Raw genomic sequence first — 15,840 nt, 5'->3', positions numbered from 1 at the left:
GCGGAGATTCGACGTGAATCGGCGCTGTCGCAGGGTGTCTCAGCGGGATTTCAGGCAGGATTTCGAGCGGATACGACAGTCCGAGGTGCGGGATTTAAGGGATACGAGGTTTTGTTTTTTTCTGATTTTTTTTTTTTGTTTCGTTTGTGCTAAACACAGAGGTTAACAGAAGGATAAAAATCATTGAACAAAATCAACAATCATAAATCAAGTCAGCATCTCAAACAACAAATACAAGTTGAACTCAGCTTGCTCATGCTAACTTCTGCTTACAGAGCCATAATACTTCCCTCTATTCCAAGCTCATAAGTATTAAAGTTAACTAAATACCAATAATAACCACACTTAAAAGTAATAATTCCACAACTAACTTCTATCATCGACTACAATGAGCAAGCAAAATAAAAGGATGAGAGTTGGAATATTACAAATTCAGAACATGATGATTTCTCAAAGATGGAATTGCATGGCATCATACATGATGATTATAGGCTGATACTGGATATATAACCTGGTTTTACTGATGAGCAAGAGAACAAGCCCCATAATTCGTCACAGTAAAAAATAGACTCTATGGAGAGGAAGGATATCAATAGGGATTGACGGAACTCGTTGAAAAATTTTGTGATTCAGGGACTAACGGTAACCTCTTCCCCGTCCTCTGCCTCCAAAACCCCTTCCTCTTCCACTGCTTCTCCCACCATGAGATAAACCTTCCAATGCTCTGTTAACAATTTGGTTTTGCATGCCTCCACCACGGGCCATTTTACTTGCAGGACTACCCAAACCCGTACCACTAGAAGGACCAACAGTTCTCTTAACCCTGCAAGGGAAGCAAAAACAGAAATAAGTTTCATGATAAAGAGAAGATTATTCATAAGGAATTTAGAAAAATGTAAAAATTTTGAGAAGATTATCATCAGGAATTTAGAAAAATGTAGAAAAATATTGATTTAGTAACAAAACAAATATAAATCTTGACATTTTTTTTTTCTTTACCCACCTTGCATTTGTGATTCTATTTACTTACCATTTATTTTGATATACTCGTTAAAAGAATTTAAATTTAGAATTTATTTCCTAAAATATGTCAATTGAACCCTTCCACTGCCTCTTCCTTCTAGCCTAGTATCATAATTATTTGTAGAGAATTGGTCTAAATTTCCACATATTAATTTTTGCAACTAATTTGGAGTCCCAAAAGTGGTTAATTTCCCAATAAAACATAGCTCCGTCCACAAATTACAGGCCAAAGCATATGTGGAAGGAAGGAAGCCACTAGACTACTAGTAATCAACTCAATTTTCTTTTTTCTCGTTGGTGTTGTAAGCTAATTTATAAATGACTCAATGAAGAAACACGTGAACGTTGTGTACAAAATTTTGAAATTATCTTAAGTTGACTCAAAAAAGGGTGGGTTCTTCCTAATCAAAAAAGCTCAAATTGAGAGAGAAATATCTTGTTCTGTATATGAGGTTCACATTCGAGTATAGTGTGGAACAATAGTAGAGCAAAAGCGAAATTTTGTGCAATGACACAAAATATGAAAGAAATTGGATCACAGACTACTCGAGGAGCTTAAGGTCAGAGAATCAAAGACATTAGGAATCTTATTTGTGATGATCAATCTGTTACCTATCTTAATAAGAATATTGTTCAACATGACATGAATAAATATATTGAAATTGAATGCTATTATATTAAAAACAATACTGATAATAATGTTATCAAATTATTTTATACTCCAACCAGCATTCAAGTTGTTCATATATTAACCGAAATTCTACCAAGTAAATCTTTGAAAATCTATATTCCAACAAGCTAGGAATGAGTAACATATTTAGGCCAACCTGGGGAATCAGTCTAGGATTTGCTCCAGCGGATTACCCGGCTGACATTATTAGGAAGCCTACAAATTTTTAATTTTCTGGTAAAAGAAACATAGCTTTCCTCAAATTACATGCTGAAGCACATTTGGAAGGAAGGAAGCCTATGGATAACCGATAATTAACCTAAGATTTCCTGTTAGCAGATTTAGAAATATAGCTGTGTGGAAATAGCTGAATTCTGCAAATGTTGCCTTTCGTCTAGGGTCGTTATTGCTCTCTTGTTTTTTGCTTCAATTGAAAGCTTATCAATTCCTTTAATCCAGTTAAATTTTGAATCAAAATAAAGATGTATTTTGTTATTTTCTTTATTGATTCAACTGAAATAAAGAGGACCATTTTGTATATATACACATGTAAACTGCTACGAATAACAGCAATGGAAATGTATACCTATTACTCAAAATTTCTACATCTTTAATATAAATGAAGATATAAGTATTAAGCATAACATTGAATGATTAAAAAATAAAAAAGTGCATCAAGAGTATTTTGTGATAATAGGATATTATGGAGACTAAAAGAATTTTTTATTAAAGCTCAATGATGTTAAATGAATCCAAGTGTCTACAATAAAACAATCAATGATATCTAAGTTGAGAATGACAAAAATAGAATATTGAAATGGATGCTTGACAAATTAGGAATGATTATATCAGACGAACTATTAGGGTGACAATAATAGAAGATAAAGTAAATGAAATTAGATTTAAATGTTTGAACATTTATAACTAATGATAGAAAATAAGCCCATTAAATTAAATTAGCATCTTAGGATTAAGTATACGGAGTAAACTAAAGATTACATGAACAAAAATTGTTCAAATGATTTGATACCTCAGATAACACTTAGCAAGAACAAATGAAAAATGAGTCACAAAACCAACCCTAAAATAACTAGGTAACCAATTTGGCTGATTGTAGATAGAAAACATATTTTGAAGAAAATGAAGGGTGGAAAAACTGTTAGACCTGATGATATTCCAATAGAGGTGTGGAAATACTTAGGAGATGAAGAAATTTCATGGCTTATTAAACTTTTTAATATTATTCTAAAGACTAAAAAATGCCAGATGAGTGAAGAACGAGTGTATTGATCTTATTTTGAAGAATAAAGGTGATGCACAAGATTGTGTGAATTATAAAGGAATTAAGTTAATGTGTCTTACTTTAAAACTATGGAAAGAATTATGGAGCATAGGTTGTGGCATGACACTAATGTTTCTCAAAATCAATTTGGATTTATGATAAGCAAGTCTACTATGGAAGCTATACATTTATTTAGAGATTTAATGTAGAAATATAGAGAGAATAAGGAGGATTTACATATGATTTTTATTGATTTGGAGAAAGCATATGATAAAGTTTCAAGAGAAGTGCTATAGAGAGTTCTACATAAGAAAGGGGTTAATAATGCTTATATTCAAGTCATTAAGGATATGTATGCAAGAGTTATTACTTGTGTTCAAACACAAGGTGGTTTGACCAAGTATTTTTCTATTTCAGTTGGATTACATCAAGGGTCAGCCTTAAGCTCATGTCTTTTTGCTTTAGTCATGGATGTTCTCACTAGACATTTGCAAGAGGTTATGCTTTCTACTAATGATATTCTTCTTGATGATAAGACTAAAGAGAGTTGAAGGTAAACTTGAATTATTGAGGTCAACCTAAGAGTCTAAAGGCTTTCATTTGAGTAGATCTAAAACTGAATACATGGAGTGTACTTTTAATAATAATAGATCTGGTGGGGGATTGTGACTTTGGGTGATCAACTCAGTAATAAGAGTACACATATTAGATATATTGGGTCTATTGTTCAGAGTTATGGTGAAATAGATGGGGATATTATTAGTAGAATTCAAGTTGGATGGTTAAAGTGCGAGGATTCATTGGGCTTGTTGTGTGATAGGAAAGTACCTCTCAAACTTAAGAGAAAATTCTATAATATGGTAGTGAAACCTGTAATGCTTTATGGTGCAGAGTGTTGGCCATTAAAAGAAAAGCATAATATTAAGTTCAGTGTTGCAGAGATGAGGATGCTCTGGTCGATAAGTGGCTTTACTCTTAGAGACAGGATACGAAATGAGCAAATACATGAAAAGGTTGGAGTAGCCCCAGTAAAAGATAAGATTAGAGAGAGTCGCCTTAGATGATTTGGTCACATAAAACGGCGGCCTTTCGATGACCTGGTTAGGAAAGTAGATGTATTAGATTTGACTTATATTAAGAAAGGTAGAGGTAGGCCTAAAAGGACTTGGTTAGAAATATTAGAAATGACATTTTTTTATTAGATTTAGACGAGAATTTGACTCTTAACATGAACAATGGAGAAAAAAGATTCATGTAGCCAACCCCACATAGTGGGATAAAGGCTTGTCGTTGTTGTTGTTGAAAAAATAAAACATATTTAAAGAATAATAGTTTCATTTTCATTGATTTTCTGCATAAATGAGATCATTATATTTGATTTCAAAATTCCATATTAATTTTGAATCACATTTCACAAAATAATAGAATTTAATAAATTCTAGCATTTCAAAATTGAGCTTTCTATCTACACAAGCAACCAAACATGTCATAGAAGCAGCACAAGTAGGAGTACACAATTAACAAAATAAACTTGCCCGGCAGTTGCTGTTGGTGTCACTTTTCTATGTTCCTTCCATGACGGGTTTATCTTGTTATCACCAATAAATGAAGGAGATTTTGCATGCAATGGCTACAGAAGAAGAGTAGGCGAAATTAGTTCCAAACAAGGAAATAATTCAATGAAAAGACTGATCTTCTCTTTACCAGTGTCATGATCAGTATATTGTTGCAAACCCGGAGCCCATTGGTGGCTTTCTGCTGCTCAGCTTTCTGCAAGACATTGAAGAGTGATTTAGCTCGTAGCATTAACCATTCAACTGCTGGTTACCAATAACTTACAATCTTAGCCTTTTCATCTTCAGTCTTAGCTGCAGAGATTGCCTTGTTGTGATCTGCCATCCCCTGGGTTAGTTTCTTCATAGCAACTCTCACAATTTCCTCAGTAGAGTTCAATCTAACCACAAAAACATGTTAAGGCTAGGAAAAAATCAAAGCATAACCTAACGTCTATCTTTCACCAAATGAAAAATAAGTTAAATAATGCTTAAATTAAAAGAGAAGTGAAACACAAAGAAAAAAAAAAGGAAAAAATGTATTATTGTCTCTTAAAATGCATTATTTTTTGAGATGAAATATATAACTTGAGGTCAATTTCAATTGATAGTTACAAGACTGATTGATCATGCAACTGGAAACTTCATAACTAAAAAAAACGTTATGGATTCAGAAAACTCAACCAAAATAGCTAAATATAAGACTTGTGAAACTGATCAATATGAATGGAAAACACATCAACATATAATATAAATATTATAAGAAATTGTAGGCTTATTTTGAATGTGCAGTAGTAGATATGCAGATATCAACCTGATCTTAATCATTCTCATCTTACAAACATTTAGTTAAGTTAGATCTAAGTATGACTGCAGCTAGAATTTCACATAAAGTCATAAATATCTTACAACTTAGATCACATTCAAATTGACCAGAGTTCAATAAGAAAGTAAATAGATGACCACAAACAAGTTACTACAGCTCTACTCAACACATTTACAGGAAGGAAGACTTAATACCTTCATTTCAGAGAAGTTTGCAAAAACAATGTTGGTTATTTAATCACAAAGACCGAGTGCCCTTTTCAACAGCATACCAGAAGTGAACGGAAAAATTGGGACAAGTATTACAAAAGCTGCTTTAGGGAGTACCTATGATGAGACACAGACACGGCAACACGGATACGACACGACATGGACACGGGACATGTCAGTTATTGAAAATATAGGACTCGGACACGGGTTGGACACGGTATTATAGTTTTTATATATAAAAAATAGTGTATAAAAATTAAATAAGTATAATTATAAAAATAATAAATCATTTAACTAGAATTTGTGCTTAAAATGATTAGTATTAGGATGTCGAGAGTCAGGCATCGATGCCATTTATCAGTCACCGAGAGAGGAGATGAAAATACCTTCACTGCCAAAAAGAAATGAAAATGAGAATATTTGATGATTGGGTATTAAATGCAGAAGTTGATTTAGTGTTGTGGATATGAAATAAGAAATTTAATTTAAATCCCGCAAAATATAAGAAATTATATTTAAAAAAATTCATAAAATATTTAAGATACGCGTGTCGGACACGGGTGTCCAATTTGTATTTAATATTTTTTAATTGAACACGTTTTCGGCGTGTCGGAGGAGTGTCGGACGAGTGTGGTGTCGGATACGGTGTCGGACACTGCATGCCCCTTTGAGGAGAACTGTCAGTGCATCATAGGGGAGTACGAATCAAGCTCTAATGAGCAAGGGATCCTTGTGATCTTAGTTCCTTAAAAAAACATGTTTTCACCAAGTTGCGTGGCATAGAAGTGCCATAGTTATATATGGTATACGGTGGACTTTCAAGTAAAAGGTTGAGGCGGTAGATTTTATTAGGTTTGAGAGAATTTAAGAAAATCCAATGGATGTGATTTGGGACTTGGAGGGCTTTACGAAAGTGGAAATCAAAGGCTGGCTAAGACCTAACAAGGGATAGTGGAGTTTAAGCTAATTTTTAGGTGCTAAATTTATGTTTCTCTCAAGAGGAAGTTAGATAGAGAGATATGATAAGCATAAATATTATATGAATAGCTTGGGATGCAAGGCAAATGATGTAAGTTGATAGGGCCAGTTATGTAGAAGTTTCGGTATGTGTGTGAAAAAAGGATGGATGGCTTGATTAGGATAGATTTTGGCTATCTTACAAAACTTGGGGAGAACAAGAGAATGAAGTGTTGGAATTTAGATAGAAACTCCATAGTACTTGAGGGAAATATAAGGATTAAAATAAGAGTAAAAATCAAATGATGTAAAATAAAATATTCAATCCCTAGAAGAACAAGAGGTTGCCTAATTGCATCTTTCAACCCAAATAAAAACTGATGACATTTTTCTTTTGCAGTATGTACTAATTGAAAAGCATATTTAGATAATATAGTGAATTCAACCTCATACTGCATAACAGATCTATCTCCTTGCACCAGCCTTAAAAAATTATCAATCATTTGCTTCCTCGTAAAAAGAGGCACAAACCAATTTCGGAAAACTTGAGTAAAATCATCTCACTTGATTTGAAAGCTAGGCAACCCTCCAAATCTATCCTGATGTTGACACCCCCCCCATCTTTCACTATTGCCATCAAGTACAAAGGTTACCAAAGAAACTTTTCTCTCCTCTAGACAGAACATCTCTAAACTCTTCGTAATCCGTAATAATCAGTTCCCTGCCTCAATTGATTCATCTAACCCTTTAAATAATAGTGGTCTCATATCCTGAAAAAGATTTAAATACTTATCCATCGTCATACTACTGTCACTACCACTTCTTCATGGTTGATTTCTTGAGTCATGAATTAGTTAATTCATTATTGTTATCATTTGTGTCACTGCATCAGGGTTAACAGCAAATTAGGCACTGTCCTTTCCACATCTTCTTCAGGATCATTCTGAGTCCTAAAATACAATTAAAATTTATTGTAAATTCACAATTTATTAGAAAATCATATTCATTAACTTTAATAATCAACCTAATGGCTATTTCAGTACGATTTATATTCTATTTGGCCTCTAATATCACTTCTGTCACAAACTAGTTAATACCATATAGGAGTGAACTCCTGTAATTTGTATGTATATACATTTTTTTCCTTTTATTTTTACATTTGTTACATTTGACTTTATATGTTTGTCTTTATATGTCTTTGAAAGAATATATGTATACATTTATAAAGTTGCTTTCTTTTGCTTCCCATATATTTTCAATCCTCTCACTTTAATGGCTAACTTTATCATTCATTATTATGAATATAATAACTTTCAAATATTTATAATGAACAAATAGCCAAGACTCTAGGAGACTATATATAATAAAGTAAAATTATGTAATGTCTAAAAAATAACAGTAATTACCCATTTTATTTGCCTTGCGTACATTCAAATCCTTCCAAATCTTCAATTCTCTGTCATAGACTTCCAGTACTCTTCTCAACCCAACAATGAAATCTTCCACTATTGACATTAACATTTAATTACATTACTTAGCACCGGAGAGTTATATAATTCCAAAACAACATTAAATTGATTTGACTAACATCCTTAAGTGTAACTTTGAATGCATTGGTTATCATTTATATAATGAAAAAAACTTCTAAATTTCCATAAATTGAACAAAATTCATATTCTACCTAATTCTCTAATCAAAATTGAGTACCTCGATTAAAATTTCTTCCTTCCTCTTTAAAGTTAAAATTCACCACAAGTTTTCTTCTTCCTATTTGACGATCCATTATTTTTTTATCGATTAAAGAAATTCACAATAATAATTTTGAATGTAAAATAATTTAAATCACTTACACTTTCCTTCGTTATTTCATTCTTTCCCATAATTTTCTTCTCTCCAAACTTCCTTCACTTTCTTTCTCAATTTCTTCATCTGCCTTCATTTAAGACAATTGATCCTTATGTAGGATTAAATCACAAAAATAAATTTGGACAAAATAAATGAAATTGAAAGAAAAAAAAAACCAAACTTCCTTCTTTTTCTAGGTCGGTTTCCTCGACTGAAACTTCCTCACGTGACTTGCCCTTACGGGAGTGAGTGAAACGGAGATATTACTCACAAGGAGTCGCTACATTTCACTCTCGCACATGATTTTCCACTCAACGGCGATATCCGACTCCGTCTGGAGAATTCATGCATGCGGGCGGCTCAATCTGTTCGCGGTTCTACTCATGATCTGCTCGAGTTTGTTCATTTGCTACTAGTGCCGATTCACTTCAACCGACCGAACTGAACCAGTTATTTCAGAGTATAAATAAATAAAAATATTTTTATCTTTGAAATGTATTTTTTTTATTTAATCTAATAGTAGAAAAAATATTATCAACTAGTAAATATTTTCCACAAAGTATTCAAACATTTCATCTATGAATATTTTAACCGATGTATGATCAACTAGTAAAAGTTTTCCACAAAGTAGACTTCTGAGACATGTATTACTCGTACTGCAGTTACATGTTTGCATTGAACTCAAGCATCTTTTTTTTCCAACATAAGGATTTAGATAAAGATATTGTTGCGTTGGCTCTTTTATTCACTATTTGTTTGTATCAGTTTTGCTTTTGTTTCTAAATAGGAGGGGTATTTCTATACCCTTTTAGATTAAACACATAATTGTTTTGATTCCTCCGATGAATAACATTTTCTACTTCTATTAGTCCATTTTTGGTTTTCTTCTCACCCGGTGTTTTTGATTTTTGGTTTGAGGGTGCACAAGTTCCCAAATAACTGAGTGGAGGCAAGGCTGCTGGAAGGACTTTGTGCTTATTGAAGACTAAATTTATTTCTACATAAGTTTTCTTAGGTTGAAAAGTTAATGGAGGATTTTACCTGGTTCAACTTCAAGCATCAAGAAAAGGAGACGCAAGTCTTCAGCAGCTATTTCCTATGATTCCAAGTTCTTTTCAGGAACCAGGTGCGGTTAGTCTCAAAGCTATAGTTGAGTGGTTTTAACAAGTGGTATCAAATCTACCAATTAGGGGGATGAATGAAAAATAAGGAATATGTCCATGACCAAGATTGAGATTGAAAAATTCATAAGTTTCAATGATTTCAAGCTTTAGAGGATGAAAATGAAGGTAGTCCTTATGCACCAAGGCTAGGATGTGGTTCTATCGGAAGCAATCAAAAAATTAGAAGAAAGGTTCAATCTTGAAGATGAGGTGATTTGAGAAGTTGTAGATGAAAGAATAGTCATTAACAGTAGAAAAAGGATGTGCTAAATTCAAAATAAACACAAAAAAAAGATAAATCCAAGCAAGAAAATACAACTGAGGGTATATTGGGCATGGAAGATCTAATGGATGGGAAATAAAGTCCATGATTCAATCGAGATCCAAGTCAAAGTCAAGAAGATTTTTTTTTTTTTTTGTTAAAAAAATGTTTATTTTATGAAAATATGCCTAGAGAGGGAACAAAAAGTTCTTGTATTTTGTCCTTTGAATTTGGATCATGGATGTTTCATATAAGTTGTGAAGTTCAAATTTTTATGGTCTTGTGAGTCATGTCTTGTATCATATATGTTCTTGAGTTGCCCAAGCCCACTTTCTTGACCACTTTACATGACAATTAACTATTTGAGCACCACATCACTTTGACATCACCTCACTCTCTCTCCTCCATGACTCCACATGCTCCTATCACATGCACAAAAATAGTAGTTAGTTTGAATCTCTCACTAAAAAAAGGTGGTGCAGTAAATATTTAATATGCCATACACCAAGGATCTTCTTCATGTACTTTTTTCTTTAATGTTGAGACCTATGCATGTGACCCTTATACTAGGAGGGTGATATTTTACTTATGCATTTTGACCTTTGTAATTGGATTATGGAGTTTCACATAAGCTGTATTCCGAGTTCAAAATTTGACATTCTTATGAGTCATGAATTGTATCATGCATATGCTTGAGTTTATCCTAGCCTATAAGAGAAGGCACCAGCTTTGGAGAACCCAGCTCCTCAATGAATGTCGACACTCATTGTTCTCTCTCTCGTTGGGCTCGTCAGGTTACAACATCCCAGCTCATGGGCCGACCATACTAAAAGACATACTTATCAATGACGAATGAAATAGCATATCGTAAAGTTCTCCGTGGAGCTATAGTGCATAGCATAGAGATGTCATGTGTCTTCTATGGGCACGTTAAATATGTGTGTTGATTGATGATTGCTCATCAAAGTGAATGAGAAAAAGCCCTTCGTTTCTTGAAGTAATGATATAAAGCATGGGAAAAATCTAGGCAATAGATGCAAATGTGACTAGCGCTTCAATATTTTGTCCCATCCGCCATCTATACATACCCCTCGATCAGACATGGATGCTAATTCTTGATCATAACTCTTCTTTCTTCCCAAGCTTCAAGCACGTGTGGAGATATCTCACTGTGAGTCTTTGAAAGTGTGCAGTTACTTTCACGAACGTCGACTATTTATAGTCATCTATGGTGATAGACAAAATATGCTACCCAAATTTTCATTGACTACTATTACAGGAATTCAATAATGCAGGTTCGCACACCATTAGAAGACGAGCAACTTAACACTTTCTGTGGAGGAGCTCTGCATTCCATGTGATTATTACAAGATAGGACTGCAAATCTCTTTCTGCAGCGAGATCACTGAACTACTAAGGAATCATCCTAGTGCAATTTCTTCCCAACTCGGTGGCGAGTATCATCTCATTCATCTACTTCCCACGAGCAAACAAACTACCTAAAACATTGACTCTATTTCGCCGCATCTTTATAGTGATGTCATTTAAAGACTGGTGCATTCAATTTCCCACCATGGCTATGCAGACTAGTGGCTCAGCGAACAAGGTGCAATATTGCAAAGTCAATTTCGTCCATATTCATAAGTTTGTGGAATGGTTTTTGTCTCCTGTGCCATTCCCAAGGAACAAAGAGGTAGTCCCATATTGAACTAGGAAGCAAAGAAGATGATTTTTCTCGTTGAGAAGTTGTTGCACATCCAGCACCATCTCATCTATAGGCATGTTCCACATCAACTTTTTTAGTGAGAATTTTGATCTCGCCTTATTTTATAAGAAATTTTATGAAGTGCTTTAGTCAATCTAATATGCTTTTTCTATCCTTAGATGGCATGATGATCTACAGTACTAAGGAACCTATTTGAGGGCTCTCCCTCGTATGGGGAGGGAGGAGGTGAGCAAGGTAAAGTGGGATCATTTACAAGTCCCAAGGAGGTGCCTAGCAAGAAAATGAGAATAAAGGTGGTAGTTCCTACTCACCTAAATGAATGAGATACAAAAAAGCTTATGACATGTAAGAAGTCATATACGCCTTCAAAATAGTAAGGCTAAGTCACTCAAGCTAGTGAATTTAGTTCCAGCTAATTTGCACACACCAAGGGCTAAGAGCTAACCAGCCCATAGCTTGGCAAGTGAAAGCTTGCTTCTTAATTCCTAGTCACTCAACTAGCCTACGCAAGATCCACGAGTGTTTTGATTGTGCATTAAATTTGGATGAGTGAATTCGTTACTGTTAACCTTCATGTTATATCCAAGAGATCAAAAAGAGGGAATAAAGCTCAAAATCCAGCATACATACCTCACGTCCATGGGATCCAGGAATCCTGCAGAAATCGCGGCCTGCTACAGTAGCTAGCTCTGCAAACGGCGCCGAATCGATCTCTTCCCGCAAATCCTGCTGAATCGGCGTCGCTCCCGTCTCTTCCCGCAAATCCTGCGATGACAGCCTCGCTCGCCCCTCTCCAACTTCTATAAAAGCCAACCGATTGGGCTCTCACAGGACACAACTCTTCTCCCCACATCCGACGTGATCTCCTCCCCCTCTCACGACACTTCCCCTCTCTGCCTTAGCCGACGGAGCTCCCGATCTCCTGCTGCCATCACCCCTCTTCCATCTCCGACCTCTCGGCCAACCCGCAGAGAGAGAGAGAGAGAGAGAGAGAGAGAGAGAAAGAGAAAGAGGGAGAGAGAGAGAGATCCCTTACCTCCACCTAGCTCTTCCGCCTCTGTAGCCGACGCCTTCACCCGTTCTCCCTTTGCTTGTCGGATTGGAAGTTACAACATTTTGATCGGGTGAAATAACGGGAGCTCGTTAACTGAGAAGGTAACTTTCTTCCCTTCACGCGCTTCTTCGGCCAAATCCCATTAATCCGTCGAACCGAGGGATTGTATGGATTTTTTTTTTATTATATATAATTAATTATAATTATGTTAATTAAATATAATCAATTAAAATTAGTATTTTTAATTAATTATTTATACGTTAATTATAATTAATTACTAGTTAGTTATATTTTATTAAAATTAATTAATGATTAATGAGTTATAATTAACGTTAAGTTAATTATAATTTATTATGTTAATTAATTTTAGTAAGTTTTAATTAATTATTTTTTTTAATTATAGTTAATTATGAATAATTAATTAAAATAATTTATTTAATTAATTATAATTAATTCATGTTAATTATAATTAAACAAAATGTTCGCTCCTCACATCGGTTCACGAGCCTCAACCACCGTCAAAAACCCCACGAAGGTACGAAATCTCCTAAACTCAGATTGTCGTTTCGTTGTAAGCGGCGGACCGGAAAACCGCCTATACACGCCTTTATTGCGCGTGGTGGGAGTTCCATTCGTGCTTTTGGAGTGAATTTCTCGTCTTGATTGTTTTCAGGTATCCTTTGAAGGTCTACATATGAAATATTGTTAAGCACAAATACTCGGTCGTACACTTATATATTTATTTAATGGGTTCGAACCCTGTCGACTTCTAATTGACCTTCGTATAGAGAGGATCAGATTCGATTGAATTCACTTTGTCAACGTACCACGCAGCATCCTAAACGTCACTGTGTACTCAATAACACGCTCGCTCGCAGCCTCATAAAGCTGAGGCTTTTAGTGAAGATTTTTATAGGCTCCCTTTAGGTTTACCTATGTGTAACATTTATCCAGTTGCTATATGTGCAGAGGGTATTTTGTAATCTGTAAGCCTTCTGTCATGCTTGTACGAATGTTAGCAGATCCGGTGAGTGGCGTATTTGCAGTCCTCTTAATTGGAGTTGTTCGCTGCTTCGTAACAGGTGACTGTCGTCACCTATTTGTTGATTTTTGTAGGAGGGTAATAGTGCACTAACTAATCTCCTGGATCCTCCCTTTGTGTCTAGGAAGCTTGTACTATGTTATATTTATCTATGTCCATTTTGATTGTGGTATTTGATCTCCATATACGTTATGTCCTTGCGCACTGCTGACATATTGAGTAGATGTCTTCATTCTAATAGGCTCAATAGAAATTTTGACATTTCTACAGGATACTGCTTTACTGCAGTCTTCTTTCTCTCTTATTCCTCATCATGTAATTAATTCCCTGGCACATGTACATCGTGTCTTCGTAGAGGATCGTATGGTGTTGCAGATCTTTTATCTTGCTTGCATTTGTCGGAATTGTTCTGCAATAGCTACTTGCTTCTTTTCTGTTCTAATAGGTCTTGCTTGCGAAGCTTGAGTACAATTTGATTGCATGCGTCTCCATCTCATTTGTGAGTGAAGATGTTTGAGTCAGATCCTTAGTCGCTAGCATTAGGTCTTCTCTTTCTACACAGATCGAAGATTTTTCATATTGTTTGCCTTTATATTTAGTTTCGATCCTATATTGTTGGGTGATGATAAATCTCTGATGTTGATTGAGACCTTCGTCAATATTGATTAGCATTTGATTACATGGGAGATCTGGTTGATTGAATTTGACCTTGCAGCCACACAAATTTTCAGCACTTCTTATTTATGTGATAATTTTTTCAGTGATGCTTTGCATTCTAATGATTAGCATGAAGGTTCTTCCACATTCATATGAGAGCCTTCATATTTTGATTGGCAATAGTATTTGGTTGGCAATGAGATCTCTAGTATGCACCGATCATAAGTTATATCCCATTGCTATTACACTTTCTACGGAGCGTAAAATTCATTAACTTGGGTATGGGTGGGATTGTGCTGGTTCTTTTTGATTGTTTATACCAATGGCACCGAGCCATGTTGAACTCATAAATCATTCATGCTCAAACTATGGTGATATATGGTTCTTATAATATTGTGTAAGACAAACTTGTTAATAACATGTCATCTCTTTTGTCTAGCATGAAGGCTTATCAACATTTGTGTGGAGCTTCATGGCTATTGGCTGTAGGTATGCCCTCCATTACATCAATTAGTGGATAACACTTTTTTCAATGCATTACAAGTTAAGCTTCTTACCAAAATCCACCCACATGGCCAACTTATTTTACAATATTGTGGGATATGATGTTAGATCTTTTGTCATTAAAACATGCTAAATAATTGAAAATATTCATGAATCCTTTCTACTTATTCCAATTTTGATTCACTTAGATTGAATAATATTATGCAGATCTAAGTATTCCGCGGTTTCATCACATGATATCATATAGAGACCTTGGGAGCTTTTTATTTATATCTTCTCCTCCAAATTAGATCATTTATATATCTTTCAAATGGTTTTATGTGTTCTCAAACTTAAATCAAGCTCAAGGTAGTCCTCCGCCATTAGTTCTCTTTCCTTAGTTCAAACTCAAAGTTTGAAATTCATAGTTTCTTTGCACCCACTGTTCAAAAGTGTTCAAAGAACTCATAGTTACCTTTGAGGTGGTTAAACAGCTTACAAGTTTCCAATATTCAAAGTCTTCAATAGTTGTTTGTATTCGATGTCCAAATTCATTTAAAGATCCTTTGCAATATACAGAGATTAATTATTTAGATTTATTCAATTTCATTTCATTGATTCAGTATTAAGTCATTTTTAGATTCTTTTGAGTTGCAATTCAAGAGTCTAAGTAGCGCGTCTCTATAATCGGATGTGCAAATCAGTCCAAGTCGGTCCGTCTCTCTACCCGCAGATATTTCGTCATCCTCCCGGCGTCTCCCCCCCAGTTTAGGGGAAATACGGAGATAAACTGGGCCTTTCCCACCACAAGTAACGCAATAAAGTAAGCGTGTATGGTAGGTACTCTTTGGACAGGGCCTATCGGCGTTATTTCTCTTCCCAACCACGGACACATAAGAGTTTCGTGTAAATGGGGTCTACTGGACTGACGGGTACCACCTGTGTTTTAAAAGAGATGCCACAGTTTCGCTTTCCCTCCTTCGCCTCGGGGGTACTTATGAGTGACACAATTTGCTTTTCCCCCGCTCAGGGGACTATGAGTGCGCCGTGCTCGGCCGTGGTCGCCCCAACAACCTGGGCGTTTCACA

General features: G+C 35.1%; 1 protein-coding gene across 3 annotated transcripts in view; it reads right to left on the bottom strand.

Annotated features, from left to right (window-relative positions):
* Positions 1-220: 220 nt before the first annotated feature.
* LOC110102591 (apoptosis inhibitor 5-like protein API5) overlaps positions 221-15,840 on the bottom strand; it is a 79,746-nt gene continuing 64,126 nt past the window's right edge. For all 3 annotated transcript variants that reach the window (XM_020830976.2, XM_020830977.2, XM_028695471.1), the window contains 4 exons: positions 4,815-4,929; positions 4,680-4,745; positions 4,511-4,605; positions 221-823 (listed from right to left, as the gene is read on the bottom strand). In XM_020830976.2, coding sequence (XP_020686635.1) covers positions 637-823; positions 4,511-4,605; positions 4,680-4,745; positions 4,815-4,929 — 463 coding nt within the window. In that variant the 3' untranslated portion in view covers positions 221-636. The remainder of the gene's footprint in view (positions 824-4,510; positions 4,606-4,679; positions 4,746-4,814; positions 4,930-15,840) is intronic.

Source organism: Dendrobium catenatum, unplaced genomic scaffold (assembly GCF_001605985.2).
Source record: "Dendrobium catenatum unplaced genomic scaffold, ASM160598v2 fragScaff_scaffold_637, whole genome shotgun sequence".
Lineage (NCBI taxonomy): Eukaryota > Viridiplantae > Streptophyta > Magnoliopsida > Asparagales > Orchidaceae > Dendrobium > Dendrobium catenatum.
The sequence above is the reverse complement of the archived record's forward strand: the minus strand, read 5'-3'. Positions and strand labels throughout refer to the sequence as shown.